Consider the following 21,349-nt stretch of genomic DNA (forward strand, 5'->3'; position numbering starts at 1 on the left):
CTGAATAAACATTTGCGTTTTGTAATGAAAACTCTTCACTTGCTTCTTATTATTTCTTCCATCACGTCACGAAGGTGCAGCTACCCATATAGCTCTGATCCACATTCAGAGATAAACTGTCCCAAAGCAAGGTTTGCTATTCAAGACTAACCAACAGCAGTCTATATAAAGTAGCTCTAATATTCTTAATATCGCTGCAGTAGAGGCTTTAAAATACATTGGTCAAAGAGCTAATAAGGTCACTTGGCTGGTCGGTTGGTTTGGGTAAAATGTACTGAACATAAAAACCAGCTACATGCGGCTGCATCTCCACACCTGAGACGCACGCTATCAAAACGTTTGAAGTAAGTGGTTCGAAATTATTTTGCTCTTATGTCGTACTTGCACATTGTGGTGACAGGCAAACAAGTAGGAGGAACGGCTCTGCAAAATGTACCAATTAGCATACTGCGCGGTGCGTTGGGATCTATCTAACGCTTCTTTCGGAACTATAAAATAAAAAGAAACAACAGTCTTACTGCCTTAACTAGAAAGGTATGTACAGTATCAGTAATAAAAGAAACACCTGCAAAAAAAAAACAATGCTTTAGGCCCAGGGCCTGTTTAAGTTAACGCTAATGACTTCGGGCAATCCAGGACTCTGCTTTGGCCGTTTCGTTCACCCAAGTTCTGTAAAAGAAATGCAAGTTCACGACGTACCGCGTGTTGCGTGTGAGAGTGTGTTGAGCGCACACAGTTACGATGAGTAGGCGGCTAGCGCAGCCACCGCCTGAAGAAACGTTAGAACATAGAGCTGGCACTTTCAACCGATTAGGGCAACACGAGTTTTGGAGCAAGTGTCTCGACGATTGTGATCTTGTCCAAAGGAGTCAGAACACAAAGAAACGCTGTAGTTTAGCCTAAAGCACACGGGCCCATGAATAGCGCCGAACGTCCTTGCACGTAGCACAAAGCACAACTTCTCCATTGAAGCAAAATCACCAGACAACATGCGCAATCCTTGTTTCATACCTCATAGTTTTACACGTATGGGTAATCACGCCCTTGAGAAAGAATGACGCACGATGTGGTACACTGATGTCACTGCAAACCAGACACAAAGTAATAGGACTGGTTTATGCCTTTTTAGACACGAGTAGGAAGAGATTCCGGTCTTGATGGCGCGATGGCATTCGCGAAACGTTTCTCTATCGCTCGTTACGGCAAAAGCGCAAGGCGTTTGCGAAAAAGAAACGCCAGGTTTGCGTGGTAGGCACAGCACAGTCAGATCGAAAACTAGAAGAGCGGCCTTTCAGAGCCTTTTCAAATTACTCATTTGGTAAGTACTGCAAGCACACTTGCTTAGTACCCACCACGAATTTTGATAAACTTTTGGGTAGTACGTCGGCATTCGCTATGCTATTTTTCGTCATTCTTCTCAGACGCGTGGTATCCGCTAAACAGTTCCAAGGAATTTTGTGCCAATTGTCCATGGAGTGGCTTTCGATGATGAGGAGTTTTGGCTGAAGTGGTTATGCGCCATACTTAGCAGGGGAAGAAGAACAAGCTTTTGTGATGGTTTGTAGCATTGGATGGTCCACTCGTTACGCTATTCGCAAAGTGCGACGACTGGTTGTTCTTTCGCTATTGTAAAACGCTTTATAAGTCGTATTACCACAATTGCTTTCCCGATATCAAACCTGCCGAAGGCAAGTTTGACAAGAAGTCACAAGCAACGGAGTAGCTCAGAGGCAGAATACAGGGCTGGCACCAAGCGCATCCGGGTTCGGGCCAACTGAGCTATTGGTGCTAGGTAATGCGTGCCTAAGGCAAGTTAGATAATGAGATACAAGCACCGGCGTAACTCATCGGCAGAATATTCAGCTGGCACCCAGCGGACCCGGGTTCATGCCACACTGTGTCTATCTATCTAGCCGCCTATGACTTTTAGCTCTCCTGGCCGTTTCAATAATGGTATCGATACCAATCTTGGTATGGCATAACATGACTGTATGAGGAACATATTTGATTAGTCATAGGATGAAAATATTTACATGTGTGTCATAATTTACATATCACATTCGTGCAGCTCATGCGGTGGTTTCGTTCACATGGCATGTTGCAAAACTGGTATAGTATGACATGATTGCATAGCGAACACAAGCGACAGACCCTAACATGAAAATTATGACATGCGGGTCAAGTAACAACATGACTACATGCCACGCTTATGATGCGCTCGTGGCTCTTTCGCTAGCGTCACAATTACCAAATTTGGTATTACAGTACGTAAATTAATGACGGAAGCATGGGACTGGTGCAAACATGACAATTATAAGATGCGTGTCATGTGAGAACATGACTACGTACCACAGTCAAGGCGCCAATACATTTCGACGTGACGTGGTGCGCGTGCTTGCCGGCTTTCATTTCTACGCGTCACGACAGCGTTGCCACGTGAGGCACCGGTCCTGCCATATACTCGCAGGCGCTTGCCGCGCTGCGTTGCTTTGACGCAGTGCGTTTCAGCGGGTCCGGCATTGCTTTATAGGAATGTGCGCAACTATACACCACTGCGCTGTCAGGTTATTGTCGTCGCCATCCGCATGAAATCACCGCCATCTCGACACTGCGTATAAGCTCCTATTGATAAGGATGAAACCTTGCAAGTGTAGTGATTCATCGTGGTGCCATATAGATGGAAAACGGCTCACTTTGATTTTACAAAAAAAACAGACACTTAAGTCTCGTGAGTGGTGCGTTTTTCTTGTTCTTTTTGTAGTTCATGTATAGAATATCATGTGGTTGGGTTTCGACTGATTTGATTTGTGGGGTTTAACGTCCCAAAACTACCATATGATTATGAGAGACGCCGTCTTGGAGGGCTCCGGAAATTTTGACCATCTGGGGTTCTTTAACGTGCACCCAAATCTGAGCACACGGGCTTCGACATTTCCGCCTCCATCGGAAATGCAGCCGCCGCGGCCGGGATTTGAACCCGTGACCTGCGGGTCAGCAGCCGAGTACCTTAGCCACTAGACCACCGCGGCGGGGCTGTGGTTGGGTTTCGGTGCCAGCTATTTGCGCTGCTGTCATTGTTGTTTTGTACGTTCTGAAACTAAACAATCATCTTCCACGGTGGCAGAAGAGTTATAGTGGCCGACTGCTGGCGCGAATGTCATAGACTCAAATACCAGCCGTGGCCACCACGTTTTCAATGAAGGCGAAAAGGCTTTAGGCCTCTTTGCTTAGATGCTGGTGCAAGATAAAAAACTCCAGAGGGTCGCCATTTCCGGAGCCCTTCACTAAAGCATCTTTCAGTTATATCGTATAGCTTTCGGACGTTATACCTCAATGAAGAAAAATTTAGGCAAATAAAAACAACTGAACCAACAGTCTGTGGTAGACGCTTATGCTTGAATTTGGTTGGGTTGGTGCATTCGACCTTATTACTTCACTTCACGAAGTGAAAAAAAAAAACAAAAAATAGTCGTTTCAACAATCGAAAGAGGTGGCGTCCTTATGTGGTACGTAAAATGGTTTAGTTTGCTTACAGTTACACATTTTTCTTTTGTGACCACGCTTTCGTTCAACTAACAATTTTATGACAAATTTCAAGCTTGAAAATCTTCAGGCTAATAATCATTGTGAAGAATGAGCAAAACTTATTTATTGACATTTAGGCTTCGCGTTGACACTATTTCGAGATAGGTTCACGCCAAACCATTCCTGGGTTATGGCCACGCCCTCCGTGAGGCCCAGTATTGCGAAATAATCAAATATCCCGAGACCCAATTAGGGATGACTTAGGGAACATTGCTATTCTACTTTCTTCATGAATGTTCTAGCAAGTCCCTAGCGTATGTGGTTTGAAGTATGTTTGTGTAATTAGTTTTGGTGCAGGGAATACTTTGGCAAACTCAGTGCTGCAGTACGCCCGGCCACCGCTGAGAAACGGTGTGACATGCTACCATCTCAAAACGCTTATCTTCGTTCATATTTTGTTGACTAATTTATAACATTTTATATTACCTTTAGGTAGGCTATAAATGTGTGCGATTAATATACGACTCCTTTAGGCCAAGAACGCTTTGTACGTGCAAGGTCATATGAAATAAAACAATGCTCACGCGATTGCGTCTCATGCCTTCCGATGACGAGACCGTCTTCTGTGGTCCACGATGAGACGCTGAGGTATTGTCGCAGCGTGCTGGGAACGTGACAACGGAAGAGCGCAGTATTGCCCCGTGGCACGTAGTCATCGTGCACGTGCGCCTCGAACTCCTCTAAGATCACTGCGAGAAAGAGTGAGAGAAAGAAAGAAACACGTGATGACTCCTGGTGTATCTTTCAGGCGTCGGTGAACAGGAAGTTTTACGTGAACTCGACAAACAAATGGTGCATTTCCACGCGTAATTACCACATACGCATGCAAATCAAAACAAAAGGAGGCTCTAAGACATTTGATATTAAAATTGGCCGCGTATCTGCATGTTAATCTGCAAATGTCGTTGAAAGATTATGGTCTTGCAAGTGGAGAGAGTGAACAAAACATTTATTTGAATGTTTTGCGCAAGAAAATTGGTGAATGGTATTCTGGAGGCGCTGCGCTAGAGTGCCTCGAGCGCGCAGCGGAGGCGAACGAGCGCATCAAGTCACGTCACACGTGAGACATGAGTGCCATCTGGCAGTTTTCTTGGAAAACGAAACGGGTGGCTCTGAGACAAGTGTGCGTGCTCGTCTCAGAGGTTATAAGGTGTAGAACACAATGCGACCGGTAGGGGCCACCATCGTCTCGTCTTAGCAAAGCGTTGTAAACACTCGCCTTTTCGTGCAAGCGTTGCATGGTCAGCGCAGCGTAATAAGCGCTACGGTCCTTAAAATTACTTATGTATGCCTTTTCTAGTAAAAGACGCACATGCAGAATATATATGTGTTGTTATGGCGCCTCACACATGTGCAATAATCGCTTTTTAATGGACAATTGCACGAGTATGAACGCCCAATTTTGAGCAACATAGTTGGGCGCTGCGGATAGGGTCGGCTGTTTCAAGTACCCCATGCCGTTAAGAGTAGACAAACCGACAAATGTACAGACAGACAGACAGACAGACAGACAGACAGAAAGACAGACAGACAGAGCAAAACTTTTGCGTCGAAGGTCCCCAAGAAAGACTCTCGTCTTTACAACATCGCTACCATAGCCGCGAAGTGAATGGCGTTTCAGGAGCTTGTTGGGAGGTGTATGGGGCGTTTATTGGCGAGACATTTTTTTCTAGGAATGCTCGCTAACGAGCCGGCGCAGAATGCGTACTTTGAAGGCAGTGTGGTTGGTACGTTCCGCGCCTGGTACTGCACAGTGTTGGCCACATTGATCTGCACCTTAACTACCTGCCTCTTTGTGTCGTACTGACCGCTGTGATGAGTGAAATGCTTAACTTTCATAAATGACAAACGTGGATCTATCAGGAGCAAGAAGGATTTTTTCTTTAATCCTCCTTGATCAGGAGTTAGGGTTGAGAGCAGGCAGGTTGAGATGATATCAGTACCCCAGCCTAACACTTATCATAAGAACTTGTCACGTGCTGCCATGGCTACGGAGCGACGAGAACGATATCGACGTAGTCGCCAGGAGGCGAGCGCTCGGGCCGTCGAAAACCGACGCCTTGTGTGGCGGCATGCCATCAATTCAGCATTGTTGGAATCGCCAGAGAGGACACTGTTGGCGGCGGCCGGAGAAGAGTAAACTGGAAACATTGGTGTACACTGCGACAGCCACCGCCGGACAAGTCGAGAGCAATAGAAGCTTCCCGACCAAGCTCCTAAAAAATAAGTCACCAATGATTTCGTTACTCCCTACCGTGAATTCTGAGAACAGCTTCGTGCTAGGGCAAAACCAACTCTGTTTGAAGCTTTGGATTTCCGCAAGGTTTCCGCTATGACATAAATCATAACTTTCCAGAAGTAGGAAGGCATCAACTATGTCAATATTAGTGCTTCAGCGGATATGCCAGGGATCCGTTCCGCATTTGTAAAGTATTATGTGCCCTTTGTTGTTGCTGCGCGTGGCCGATGATGATGAAAAATTATTGCTGAGTGCTGCGCAGCGGGCTAAGACTCATATGGTGCCAAAGGCTGCCGGACTGTCACATGTCTAGTTCGATAGCTTAACCGACACACCACTTGTTATCTTGGCAAAGAACATGTACACATCTTGAGAGAAACGTGATGCACAAGGAGGAGGAGGAGGAAGGGAAGAAATGAAAGGCAGGGAGGTTAACCAGACGCACGTCTGGTTTGCTACCCTGCACTTGGGGAAGGGGTGAGGAGATTAAAGGAGAAGAGAGAGAGAAGTGAAGGGCAACGTGTGTGTAGATGTGACCTTGTCCATTGCACACTTATAAGCGGTCGCGTAGTCCGGTCGTTTTTAGAAAACTTAGCGATGCCCGCGTCGCTTTGCTGGCCAGTGACGCGTAGAGCCATGAGCCAAGTATCTTCTCTTCAGAAAAAGGTCTACTGTCTAGTGTCTCTAACGTTTCGCGTAGCAAGTTGCGTTCGCTCGCAAAACGTTCACATGAACGCAGTAGATGTTCTATTGTCTCGTCAGTGTCGCAGGATTCACATCGGGAGCTATCCGCCATTCCTATGCGAAAAGAGTACGCCTTTGTGAAAGCTACTCCTAACCACAGGCGGCACAGTAAAGTTGCATCCTGGCGGGAGAGGTCCGATAGAACTTTAAGCTTTCTCGATGCGTCCAATTTGTGTAGGCGGTGGTTCCTGACACTGGGGTCACTCAGCCAAGTTTCCGACATGATGTTAGCGAACGAGTGAAGGCCCCTTGCAGCGTCGGTTCCCGACAATGGAATTGGGGTTGTCTGGGCGTCCGCGTGGGCGGAGCGGGCAGCATTATCAGCAAGATCATTACCGACAATACCACAATGTCCCGGTAACCACTGGAACACCAAGTCATATTCTTTTGATAAAACTTCGTGAATCACTTCTCTTATTTCATTCACTAGTTGTTGATGCTCCCTCTGTCGTAAAGCTGATTGCAAGCTCTGAAGGTATGCCTTAGAGTCGCAGAACACAGCACAAGCGTACTGCATAAACCCTGTAAGCATACATACACGTTCAAGCTGTGGATGGAGAGCATTGTTTGTTTATTATTATTGCAAATATTTTCTGCTCGTCATTATACACGACAAGTGATAGCAATAAAAAATAGCAGTCGGTTCAACTTGTGATGATGTATTGTGCATGCCGAAAGTTTACTTTCGCAACATGTCTGAATCATTTTGCTTTCGGTGCGACCACAGGTGTGCACAAAAAGGGGGGTTGGCGTGCCCGCTAGCCACCTAAAAGGAAGGGAATGGCACAAAGTTTATCCTATACTATGACATAGATCAACCTTCCCCCCCCCCCCCACTCCCTGAAAGGGCTCTTTCGTTGTACGCTTTCTGTCACGCGTTCATGTTTCGTTTAGGTCACATTAAGGGTAATACTAAAGCACATTTCATCGTAACCGTATTGGTGAGTTACATATGAGCAAGCTTACAATAATTAAGTGGCGTTTATTTCGAGCCTCCAGCCTTTTTCGGAGGGACCCACGAGAGCGACCACGACGTCACTGATGCCTAGGCTGGCAGCAGCAGCATGATGTGTGTACAGCGCAAGGCCTCCTTTTCTAGAGCTTCCTCTCCCATAACCACCTCTAATCTTTTTAGAAAGCACATGCGAAGTCCAGCTTTACCATTCCATCTTTTCTTCTTGCAGCAGAAGTAGAGGCATAATAATGAACACAGACCGCGAAAGAGGGGTGGGTGGGGGGTAACATTTTGTATTTGTACCGCGTTCGAATCATAAGAGCCTACGTAAGAGTGTGATGGGATAAGTGGGGAGGGGGACGCAAAGCAGCACAATCCTTCCCCTTGCCTTTCGTCCCCCCGCTTTCTAAAGAAAGAAACCTACGTACGTCTTTAAGTGGATGCACACTATTGGTAAAGATCGCAGAGGTTCAATTTCTCGATATGTCATCGTCTAATAAAAGAGGCCATGTATGTGCACCATGGTTTGAATGATTCGGGGAGTTTCGCAAAGTAGGTTTGCTTTCATATCGTCCCACTAACGTTTGTAATGTCCACGATCTTTGTCTAACCACTACTTTCGGTGAAGTAACTCAGAAAAAAAACATAAAAGTAATTTTAACATGCAGAGATCAGTAAGTTCAGCGTCAGCATCAGCTCATATAGGACCACGAGAACTTCTTTTAACGAGGGTAGTTAGTCGTTGAAAATCAAGCGAGACCTTGTCAATTGCACTGGTCTAAACGTGCTGCCTAGTGTACAATATGGCTGTCCATTTTTACGATTGAATGCCGTGCTTTTTGCTCCACGCGAGGTAGTTTCGTAAAATGCGCTTTGAAGAAGTAAAAGCGAATAATGGAGCTTTAAACAAAGGGCATTGTCAATAACGAGCGCAGCGCATCAATGCAAAGTAGAATTTTGTAGAAAGGAGTTGTACTGAAGTTGTTACAGCGTGCAGGGAGGGACTACTCTTCTTTTATTTTTATTTTCCCCTCTTTTCTCAAAACGTCTTCATCGACAACGACAGAAAAAGAAAGACTCGTGGAACAGCGATACAGCGATCCAGTCTAGTTTCATAGCAAGATGAATGCCCGATTAGAAGCGGCATGCGGCACTCATGGATCGGGCTGAGCACACACGCCCGGACTTGATGCAACAACGACCGTACTGGACAGACCGAACTGCGCCAGCGCAGTGGAGCGCATCGGAAACCGATCGGACAACGATCGCGACGACGTGTGTCATGCTTCCCCTTTCGGCAAGCACTTATTGACTTTGCGATCTCTTGCTTGGCCTGAATCTGGGCTTACTTACCCTCTGCAGCCACCGGGAAACCCGGCTGATGAGGTATCTGCCGAGGCCGTTCAATGTTATACGCCCCGGCGGACTTCTGGCACGTGTGACCGCTTTGGTTGCCACTTGCGATAAGACCTTCACTTTTGTTCACTGCGAAACTATTTTTAGCACGGGGCACGCTGGGCCTTAGTTTTCATTTTCGCTATCTACCTGAGACCCTCTAGACACGCAATCATCGAACGGCGAAAAGCTTCGTGTTATAACGATATTGAAGAAGATGGGGTCGGTCGGCAGGAGAGAAAGGCCTGATGGTCCCAAAAGAAGTGCCCAACCAAGACTCCTCTACGGGGTTGACGTCACGCACCCTCTATTTGCTCGGGCTTGCCCCGCTTAAGCGGACCACGTGGAGACACTGTGCTTATGTTACACGGAGCCCTGCAGTTGCCTGTGTGGCTGGAATGTTCGTGATCACGCCATGAGCCTGAATTGACAGGTTTCGCTTAGATCGTTCAAGGAGACACGTGTACACAATGCAGCGGCTGGGATTATACGAATAGCACGATACAATATAGATTCTACATCACTTTATTGATAGTCATGTTGCTTTTCTGCAGGGTCACTAGCGACGAAGAATGCTTCTGTGCTCAGGGTTCAGAGATATAAGATGCCGTCTATGACGACGAACATACGAAGTGAAGTGCACAACGAGTCAGTATTTTGGGCGGCTGATAAGATCTCGTAGGAACGCGTTATGCCTTTGTTCATCATTCATGTTGTCAAAAGCGGAAAGTGAGAAAGTACTAACGGGTTTGTAGTCTGTTGCGAGTCCTGGAGCAACTATAGATATTAGGTATCAGTTCATAACGTCTCGCTCAATAAAAGAAACAAAACACATTCACCTTCCTCCTGCATGCTTTTAACATCAATTCCCAAGGTACGTGGAATCTACCGCATTTTTTTCAACACAGTTTCGAGACCAGAATTCGCTCTGTTGGCTTCATTTCCAAAGGAGGTGGAAATGTTGTAGGCCCATGTGCTCAGATTTCGGTGCACGTTAAAAAATCCCAGGTGGTCGAAATTTCCGGAGCCCTCCACTAAGGCGTCTCTCATAATCATATAGCGGTTTTGGGACGTTAAACACCACATATAAATCAATCGACTTTGCTCTTTGGTAAAATATTTTATTTCCACGCATAATCCACGGGTTACTGCTGGAACCTCAAGAGTCATTCCTTCGCAAACGTCGGGTGAGTCCTACAGATGTCGGTTTTTCTTAGGGCTCACACATTTGAATTACCAATGTCTGTCCTCAATATTCCTGGGGATATGTCAACAGTCAGTCACTTGTGACACATGTCCGCGTACCTGTGGCCCATAACGAGGTTCAAGGTTTACGCGTACGTGCCCCACGTGTCTGGAGGAAGGCGTTGGACAACGTACAGGACAAAGTTTTCAATTTATTCATGTATTGACCTGTCAGACATATTCATTACGCCTTCTTACCACCAATGACTATTTCGGTCCACGGTAATTTGAGGCGATCACGGGGCACCTAGACGTAGGAAGATAGATAGATAGATAGATAGATAGATAGATAGATAGATAGATAGATAGATAGATAGATAGATAGATAGATAGACAGATAGATAGATAGATAGATAGATAGATAGATAGATAGATAGATAGATAGATAGATAGATAGATAGATAGATAGATAGATAGATAGATAGATAGATAGATAGATAGATAGATAGATAGATAGATAGATAGATAGATAGATAGGTAGGTAGGTAGGTAGGTAGGTAGGTAGGTAGGTAGGTAGGTAGGTAGGTAGGTAGGTAGGTAGGTAGGTAGGCAGGTCCTATGCAGTATTCATGCGTGTAAGAAATCACGTTAGCGTGTGTCATACAGCGTTTTGACACATTAACAATCAGGTGTCACACAATGTGAATTTCGTAACAAGTAGTTTACTAAATGTTCCAAATCTATAAAAAAAATATCTAGGCATAACTTTTCACCGTCGTCAGCCACAGCATCAACAAAGTGTACACAATTACGTAGCGCACGCTACGCATTTTAGAAGAACGACAAATAACGGTAGTGCATGCTGGCTGCACTACACAATTTTGATTTATGGCATGGTGGGTATCATGCAAGTGTTCTTGTAGTATTCGCGCCAAGATTGTTCCGAATAGACGGCTCTCCGAGCTTTTTCTTTGAGTGTTCTGTGCCTTCCACATTAGCCTCGCGGTGCTTTATTCGCTTTTTAAACGAAAATGTTTTATGCCACTGACGTGCTTCCGTCATGGAAGTATCGGTGGAAAAATTTATAAAAGAATGCAAAAGAAAAAATGGCAGCATATCCACGGAATAAATGATGGAGGGTGGGGCGAAACATCCATCCGTCCATTCGTTCTTGCTTCCGTCCGTCCTAGCGTCCGTCTGTGTGACCATCTATGCGTCCATCCGCCCGTCCGTGCGTGCGTCTGTTCGTGCGTCCACACGTCCATCCGCTAGTCTGTCCCTGCGTTCGTCCACGCATCCGACTCTGCGTCCGTCCATGCATCCATTCGTCCGTGCAGCCATCCGTGCATCCTTCCATGCATCCATCTGTGTGTCGGTTCGTCCATCTAGTCAACACTCCAAGTAACACCATCTCGCATATTTTCATCATATATTCCGTATATAGATGCACCGCCATCCAGCGGAAATTCCAAGGACTAAACGAGGGGTGGCACACGCACACTTTCTTACGGCTTTTGCTTCGTGTCTACTTCCCACCTGTAACCACCTCGAGTTCATGGTAACACTAGTTCACTGTATTCATGACACTGCGGCCCAATGCTCGCTAAACTTTTCTATAACCAACGAGGTTACGCCCAGCGAGTACAACGTAGCAACCTTTTCTTGTCAAATAGTGCTCAATGCACATGCCAATGGCTGCTAATGGGGAACGAGAGACAGGAGAATTCGGCTTTTAGTTAACGCGTACGCTGCGAATTTTTTATTGTTCAACAACACACAGGAGCAATCTCCCACCAGCACCACCTTGTAGGCCAAAGCGTAAGACATGTTACGTAGTACGACGAGGGACGAACGGGTGCTGCATTAAGGAGCTTCGCCATTAAAAACACCAGAACGGAAAAATTGGTGCGTGGGATCAAACCCAGCAACCTCTCGATTGTGTGCGGGCGTTGCTATCCACTACACTAACAGCCCCAAAAGAATGCTGGCAACTCTCTTTGTGAGAGTTAATGCTTGTCCCATATTTCCCTCTCTTTTCAGGAGTGCTGGGAACTCTCTTTTGCACATTGTAAGCACACTCTCTCGACAGAGTGTTGGTACTCTGGCTGAACGAGAGTCAGCAAGCTCCCTCGCCAGAGTACAGTCACGCCTCTCAGATAGAGTTCTTACACCTTCTGCGGGAGTTGCGCTATTCTCTCGCAGAGCTTCACAATCTGGTAGGGCTAGAGTGCATAAACTCCCTCCAAGAGTACAATCATTCCTGCTGACTGCTGTGCTAAAACTAATGTCTTAAAGAAAGCAACAAATTATCTCGAGCATTTTGAGAAAACAGTGAACTGCATAAATTGCTTCAACCTTACGTCACATATGCAGGAACATTAGCATAGACATTATAACAGTACGCAACACAGAAAACAACAACACTGAACATAAACCTCTCACGCTCCGGATAACCATTCACACAGCAACCGGTGTGACTCATAATGTCTATAGCCCCCTTCTAGTGCGGTTGGCGGTACATTTCTATTACCCGTTTTGAAGAGCAAGTATTCATCTAGCATGTGTAACTATCTGACGATCGCTAAGTACTCTGTAGGCACGTCGACCTTTTATGATAAAACTGCATGACATACAATGCCATATGCAATACTAAATTTCAATCATAAGCTGGTATTCTGTCATATCGGCTCAATGCAGTGAAGCCACTTGTGCCTAAGCCTCAGAATTGTACTTGGCGCTTACAAACACGGTTCGAACAATCTGCCAACAGTGCTGGCGGAAAAATTGTACTAACTTTATGATTCGGTGTCTGATCCGACTTGCGATGCCGCGGTGTGTACTAGTACACCAGAAAAACAACGCTGGTCGGCAAAACCACAACTCAAACGCATCTCTCGCAATCCTTATAGTTTCGCTTACCTCGTCTACACTTTATTACAACAATGAGAGGCTTGCGGATTGCTCAAACGTCAACATTCGTGAGTCACATGCGACGAGATCGGTCCAAGTATATGTGACCCGTACAACTCCCAGTGAATGTAGGCCTAGCTTACTGGCTGAGTCCGTCATACATGCCATCGGCGCTTCTGCGTTTAATATTAGGCTATGCCAAGGAGTAAGATTGACAGTACAGTAGACCCTCGCCATTGGTTAAATTGAATGAACCATTGTTTCTTGCGTATACGGTGTGCTCTCAAGGAGCGATGAGCATCAATGCGACGCGCTTTCAGCATGCAGCGTAGCGCACACGGGCCACCGTCGTCAGCCACCGGGCACACTCGTCGGCACTTCGCTGACTCATAAGTGAAAACACAGGCTTGTCGTTCGGCGAGCGTTCATAAAGTAACACTATGAGACACTTTGGTGCACATTCAATCAAGTGTTTAGCTATCGGCTACGTAGTTCCAGCTGTTGGTTTACAGATGCAAATCAGTACACTCTAACACGGCCGCTGCACTATAGCATATCGTTGCTAGTGAACGAAAATACACATAATTCAATCAACTACGCAAGTACTTATCGAGCATTACAGTCGATATAAAACTTCGGCGCACGTCAACCAGCAGAAAAAGCGAGTAACGGCTATTGCACTCGGCAGTCAATCATCTGCCTCGGGTTCTCGGTGATTTGTGTATGTTTTTGTGTTGTGAATTCTGAAAGAAACTTGGCGTCTTGGCATTATTAGCATGAAATGCGTGGATGGCAGTAGTTCCCATATGATGAAGACGCAAAATTTAGTTAGAAATGAAAACCTCGTATGTGTTCAAACTACCACCCGTGAAGTGGAACGGCGTGTTTTCTTTCAACATGTTTCTTTACCACCCAGCGAGCATGGCACAACGTGGAGTATACAGTGGTCAAGAATGGCAAGCAGTTATGGAAAACACAATCAAAAGCTTTCTCCAGATCAATATGTAGAATGGCTACCCCTCCTTGATTGGCATCGCAACACTCGAGCATGCAGTGCATATTGTGTACATTTGTCACAATTGAGCGTCCCATAATCCCGCATGTTTGGTGGCGCACTATACGAATTCTTTGAATACCCCTTGAAGTCACCGTGCCACTACTTCCATTAAATTTTTGTAATCACTATTAGTTAGTGACATAGGTCTGTACGAAAAAACTAATTTTACTTCTCTGAGTGTTCTGTCTTAGGTATCAAAACTGTATGTGCTTCACTAAAGGACTTAGAGAGGCCATCAAGTTTATAGGCCTAATTGAAGACATCTGCGAGTACTTGGAATAATTCATTTTAACCTCTTTTATAAATTGAGGTACAAAGATCGTCTGACCCGGGAGATTTACCAAGATTTATTTTATCTATAGACCTTCCTACTTCTGTCACCATTGGCTATTATCTATAGACCGTTCAATTTATAATGTTGGTTCTGTAATCAGAGATGTGGTTTCTATGGCATACCGGAACTGCACGACCCGTCTGGTAATCAACAAGACGCTAGTAGATACAATTAACATAAAAGTTCTGTCCGTCAGAGCAGCCCACTGAGTCTCCTACTGTTCAGTTTATATATAGAATCGTTGTGCTTAGCAATAACTCAAAACAGCAGCTTTCATGGCTTTAGATTCCAAGGATCCGAAATTAAATATATGGCGTATGCTGACGATGTTGTTTGTTGTGCCGATCAAGATAGTGTTACCACTACCATCACTGTAGTTAAAAGGTTCGGCAATGCAACTGGCAGTCCAGTAAACTGGGGAATTGATTGATTTGTGGGTTTTAACGTCCCAAAACCACCATTGATTAAGTAAACTGGGGAAAGTGCCTGGGCTTCTGGCAGGGAGAGTGGCCGTCAAGACCAGACTATTTTGCCAATGTTAGGAGGATGACTACACCTGTCAAGTACCTTGGAATGCCACTGGATTATTTTAAAGATAATGAGAACTATTGTCAAGAACAAGCGAAACAAATCAAGACGAAAGCCAATAAATGCAACGGTAATCATTTGTCAGTGTTTTCGAGGGCGACTGTCTGTGATTTTTTCTTTGCCTCAAAACTATGGTATGTGGCGCAAGTATTGCATTGTTCAAGAGCAAACATACACAAGCTCCATCGCATCTTCGCAGTGTTCGTGTGGGCCTCAAACTGGGAGAGATGCAATTGAACTAATCTGTTTTGAAGAGGGAAACGCGGAGGACTGGGTTTACCACATCTTTTCATACGCCAAGTCGTAAATAGGATCGTTTTTTCTTTTGCTACACAAGGGATGCTTTCTTACATACAGTGGGTCAAATGATGATGTGGGCTTTACCTGGATAAGTGGTTAGCCCGAATGACATGACTGGTGCTGTCCGCAGGTATCTTAAGGAGGTTATTCTAAGTGTACGTTTTTTTTCTGTTAGATTTTACCATAAATACTTGTTTTCAGTGACTCACAAAAACGTTGTACAAAGATGTGTGTGCTTTTGTTTTACCGGAACCTCTGCACTGTGCCATGTACACTGGAGGTCATGAACAAGGTATGCTTAAATGATTGAAGGAATGCAAGTTGCTCATACCGCGAAGTCATTTTTTAAGCTTCACAGAGATACATTATCTGTCAGGACATTTGAAGCAGACCGTGGTTTTTACTCACCTTGGGGACAAATTATCTTATCTGTGAAAAACCGGAAACCATGTTTTCTTACATTGTTGGGAGGGAGTATATTTTTTGGATGTACTTCAAAGGACGTTAAGAATGAATTACCTTTAAATTTTTATGGTATAAGATTTCTGCCAATAGTGGACGAAGAGGGGATGCCTTTTGATTTGATTATGCTATGCGGCCTTCACTGTTTATGGTGGGCCCGTATGGCGGGTTTTTATTGCGATCAGGATGCACAGCCTGCTTGAATGTATTTCCGTGAATGTATGGCCAATTTTGTTGAACTGCAGAAAACTCAGGAGACTGCACCTGAGTGGTTGTCGAGGGTAGAGCCCTTGGCAGCACAAAGAAAATTTTAGTTTGTGTTGGACTGTTACTGCTTGTTTCTGTTGTGCTTGTGGTTTGATGTACGCGCTTATGAACAGGGAATAAAGCAAAATCAAAAACAACAACGTGACGTAGTGGTAGAGTACCTACCTCGTGGTAAGTAGGTGGCGAGTTCAAAACCCGTGCAAAAAGTTTTTTTTAACATTTTTCTTACAATATGTGCTGAGATTCACCTTACTCTAGTAGCAATTTGTTTGTGCCGTAAACTAACTTTTAGCTACGCTTTAGATGTATCCGCTGTTTCTTGCTGCGAAGGTGTTGGTGTTGGCGCTTCGGGAACTAGACATTCATGATCACAAAAGCATGCTTTTGTTATCACTGAAAGTTCGCTGAAACTGAAGATCACTGAAGATCACTGAAACGAGACAGTTATATAGCGTTGCGGCGTTGGTGGTAACATGCAAGCGCTAGGTCAGCAAGGACGGAGTGCCAGATCCCATTCACGCCTCATCGGCACGAGAGTTGCGTAGAGTGGGAACTCCACTTGAGTAGCAGAGAGTTCGCAGTCTCTTTTACTCTGCATTCAGCTAAGGAGTACGTTACGTGTCCAACTGTGCGCTACTCCATCACGGAGTGAAGAAACTCTGGGGCGAGTAACACAGTCCCTCTGCTCTTGCAGTACCCCCTCGAATTTTGTGAGTGTACGCCTCAGAGCGTACGTTGTCTGGTGATGCTAACGGCAAGCCATACACCATACACCATTTGGCAGTCCTCAGAACTTCAAAACTTTGGCACGTTTTCGTTATCAGTAGCAAATAGGCTCCACAGAACTTGGTCTCTCCTGTGAGCACGCTTATCAGACTCGCAATGCGATAGTGGAGGAGGAAGGCCATTTCGCACGCTGCGCGGTTGCGTTTATGAAAGTAGTGCGCTGCTCACACAAAAAGAAGTAAGAATTGTGGCAGATGCTCGCACTTGTCCTCTGTATACTTGTGAGCTCGTTTCGTTCGTCTCTCTGCTTGAACAACGCGTTTTGGGTGTCTTGCCGTGACTGTTGTTAGTCCTTGCTCATCCGGTGTATGCTAATTTTGTGCGTGCTTTCTGCTTCAGGTGCACGCTGCAAGTTTTGAGCTGCTGGTCGTTCCTAACTTGAACTGACACTTTGTTGCTGTTCTTGAAACAACGCACAATAAACACTCAACTACCTCTGTAAGTACACGTTTGAATTTCATGTTAAAACAATCCCTATATAGGGGAATCGGCAACGCTTTTTATATGCGAAGCATTTCTTAGCGAACTTCGGCAACTGAGCGTGTCTATCTATCTATCTATCTATCTATCTATCTATCTATCTATCTATCTATCTATCTATCTATCTATCTATCTATCTATCTATCTATCTATCTATCTATCTATCTATCTATCTATCTATCTATCCGCTTACGACGTTTAGCTCTCCTGGCCATTCCAATACTGGTATATTACCAAACTTGGTATGTCATAGCATGACTGCATGACGAGCATAACTAACTAGTCATAACATAAAAATAATGACATGTATGTCATGGGTGTAATGATTTACATTTCACGGTCTTGCGGCTCTTGCGGGGGTTTCGTTCGCATTACATGTTGCAAAACCGGTATGGTACGACACGACTACTTTGGGAACACAAGCGACGGAGCCTAACATGAAAATAATGATATGCGTGTCACGTAACATCATGACAACATGCTACAGTTATGATGCGCTCGCAGCCGTTTCGCTAGCTTCGCATATACGAAGTTTGGTATTACGGGACGTGAATAGATGACGAATGTATGTGGCTGATGCAAACATGGTAATCATGAGATGCATGTCATGTGAGAACATGACTACATGCCACAGCCAGGGCGCCCATACATTTCGACGACACATTGCGTGCGTGCACGTCGGCGTTCATTTCGTCGCGTCACACCGGCGTTGCCACGCCAGGCACCGGTCCTTCCATATACTCGCAGGCGCCCGCCGCACTGCGTTGCTATGACGCATGCACGCTTTGGCGCGTCCAGCGTCCCTCCGTCACGAAAAAAGCGAAACGCAGGTTTGTCTGGGTAACGCATAGGCGCGTAAAGCAGCATGTCGTATTTCGCGCCTGTTGCCGTCCGGCCGTCACGACGGATGCTGGTCGCGCCAGGCGTCAGACTATACAGTGCTCGCGTTTTGTTTAGCGCCCAGCGTGCGCGCGTGTCAACGCTACACTAGAGTATACTAGGCCCCTCATGAAGCGCTCGTGGCCCTGTTGCTAGTTTCAGATATAACAAATTTGGTGTTACGTGACGTCACTGGATGACGAAATATATGGCTGGTGCGAACAGTATAATCTTGACGCGCGTGTCATGTAAGAACATGACAACATACCACGCTCATAGCGTGCTCGCGGCCGTTTCGCTACCTCCGCATAAACTAAATTTTGAATCACGTGATCGAAACAGATGATGAAGGCAAACGACACATCGAAACATGATAATGATGACACAAAGTTTCGCTTAGTTTGCTTCGAAAGCTTTCTATGTCCGTTAGCGAGTATTTACGGCCGCCAACGGAGGGTGTATCTGATGGGTCGACCCAACGACGTAGCGTGACACATGGTGCAGCGTAGTTAAATTTAAACTACGCTGTCGTTAACTTCGCGTCGACCCCCCATGTTGTTTAATCTGCTACCGATTCATATTTTATAACTTCTTGTGACCTACGTTTGTTTACTTTTTGCATCATGCTACGCTGATGAGAAGACACAGAAGAGCATGATGATTAGGTTGATGATGATGATAATGAAAACTTTTTTTGAGTCTAAAGAAGACACAGGCGAGACCCCGTGCCCTGAACAGAAGGGCATCAAATAATCTTTTATACACAACAAAGGTGCACACATTATGACAATTTAACGTACGCCATAACCATGTGAAGTAGCCAATGAACAGTTCTCCTTCAGCATAAAAAAGCGCTTTTTTAGAAGAAACCTTGAATTACATGGAGGCTCGCATTGGTGTAAGAAACTGCTGGGTGTTTTGAACAGCCCATGTGAAAATGCTGGTGTTCGCTCAGAAAATTTGCGTCGTTCATTAGTAGTCTTTTACAAATTTGGTTCGGTTGAGTTTCACTCGCCACCTACCATGGGGGTCTAGTGCTTATTTATATGGTGCTCGACTGATGACACTAAGGTTGTGGAATTAAATCCTGGATGTGGCAGCTGTATATTTAATGGAGGCAAAAAAGCTTGAAACCGGTGTACTTACACTTGGGTGCACGTTAAAAAACATCAGGGGGATAAAATTTCTGGAGTTCACTACTGTGACGTTAGAACCCAATGTTTTAGGTTGTTAAGTCTTACTCACCGAACGGCTTGAAACGCCGAATGTCGGTAACAAATGCGACTCGTACAAGTGCCTCCTGGGTACTCCCAAAAAGGCGCGAGTGCGTCTTAACACTAATAGTCTTCAAAAGCTATTTTCTTTTTTTCTGATTCTCTGCCGAGTTCATGTTAAGCATGGAAGCTTGTGTTGAATATGTGAGATCAGACAACGGCACCATGGAAACATAATTTGAGATGAGTTTATTCAACCGCGTAGCAAGCGCAATGAGTGCGCATTGATGTGGTTAGAAATGAAGGGCATCCGACCGCTATAATCACTGCGTCACTGTGGTGGCGGATGTTGCCGCCTTGAGTCACGCTGGTGACGAAACGTTCTTGCAAGCGTGGCGCCTACAGAATGCATATTATTAGAGTTCTACGCAACACACTTAGTTTTTACGACGCGTAACTAGAAATGAAGCCTGCTTAATTTTGGAGCATCTGGCTAAGTTTGCGCGGGGAAAAAAAAGAAGAAAGTGGGTGCCTTTTTCGAGCTAGCTAGTGATGACGTCCGATAATGTCGTCATCCTGTGATGACATCAATTGACATTGTCGATAGGTCAAAGGTGAGTCAAGCCCGGAGAATTGGCTAACCACCCTGAACTTCCGTCTTTCGTTCATTTTGTCTTATTCAATGGAGCGATACACGTTTCGCACGTCTTTGCCCACGTCTTTCGAGTCCAGGCGCGGCGTTGGCACGGTCGTGCGTGTCAGTATTGGGCCAAAAAGCCCAACGAGCACCCCGTTAAAGAAAGACGTGTTCTTATGTCCTTAAGCATGCTTATGGAACATACGTTTGCCGGAGCATAAGCATGCCGACGAGCGAAGCTTGGGACTTCGACCGCCAGCTACAATGGCCCCTTGCACTTCGTGGAGTGCTTCCAACGTTTATTTTAAGGGACTATATGGAAGTATTTTTGTGAGTATCTGGAAGTAAAAATTGTGCAGTATAAGTGCCTCCGTCTTTCTAAAGCAATCTCGTGTATCTAATTAAAACCAATAGCCTTCTATATTACCTCTCATTCTTTCTCATACCGCTTGCTTTACTGGTTACTTTGACGGTCATTAATATGAAAGTATTGCTTGCCCAAAGTTCAAAAAAGGATTTACAAGTTTTAGGATATAGCAAAATTATTTTTCTGAAGTATTGTGTTATTCTATTCATCAAATAGTCTTAATCAAGCTTATAAAACTATTCTGTTATCCTAGTCCTTAATAAAAGGAAAGAAGAATGAGAGCGAAAAAAAGGTTAATTACAAGTTCACAAATTCCGTGAACGCGGAACGTTGAAGAATACGACGAAACATTCCGGCTATACACAATAACGTTTAGCGATATATTTTTTTGCGTAAATGACGCTTGAAATTTTATTAACTTGCCAAAACCACCCCACTGTCGCAAATTCTTTGTGGAAGGCCACTTGAATACGCTGGGTTAATTACAAGATCCAGACAGCCGCTGCCGACAAAGCTAATAATTTCATTACATGTATGCGTGCGTACCTGCATAATGAGTAAAAAAAAATGCGGTCGTCGTAGCTCTTGCAAGAGCTTTGGAAGCGAAGGTTCTGCCAATTATCAGTCTTTCTGCTTGAACCATCGGGAAACGTTGTTTTGAGTGGCGCTCAGCGCGAAGATAAACCAATAAACTTGTAACAGCAATTGCAAGCGAATTTGCACGTGCCTTCAATATTACGAACCATTTTTTTCCTCCCGTACCCAAAGACTTTAGGACTTTTATGTATATATAAAAAGAGCCTGTTTAATAAAATTTCGATGAGAAGTCTATTGTTTTTTTTTCTTTTTTTCTGGGCCTTTATATCGAAGAAATGCTGAAAGATGATTTTTTTGTCTTTTTCTTTCTTATGAAGGAGCTAGTGAAATAACAGCCGGAAGACATGAAAAGGCGCGTTCCAACGTTC

The 21,349-nt window shown here is 44.9% G+C and overlaps 1 protein-coding gene across 1 annotated transcript in view; it reads right to left on the reverse strand.

The window, feature by feature from the left end:
* The window catches only part of LOC142793763 (cell adhesion molecule Dscam1-like), a 510,593-nt gene that overhangs the window by 172,840 nt on the left and 316,404 nt on the right, over positions 1–21,349 (reverse strand). Inside the window, exon 3 of the mRNA XM_075885808.1 lies at positions 4,110–4,274. Coding sequence (XP_075741923.1) covers positions 4,110–4,274 — 165 coding nt within the window. The remainder of the gene's footprint in view (positions 1–4,109; positions 4,275–21,349) is intronic.

Source organism: Rhipicephalus microplus, chromosome 2, assembly GCF_043290135.1.
Source record: "Rhipicephalus microplus isolate Deutch F79 chromosome 2, USDA_Rmic, whole genome shotgun sequence".
NCBI classification, from domain to species: domain Eukaryota; kingdom Metazoa; phylum Arthropoda; class Arachnida; order Ixodida; family Ixodidae; genus Rhipicephalus; species Rhipicephalus microplus.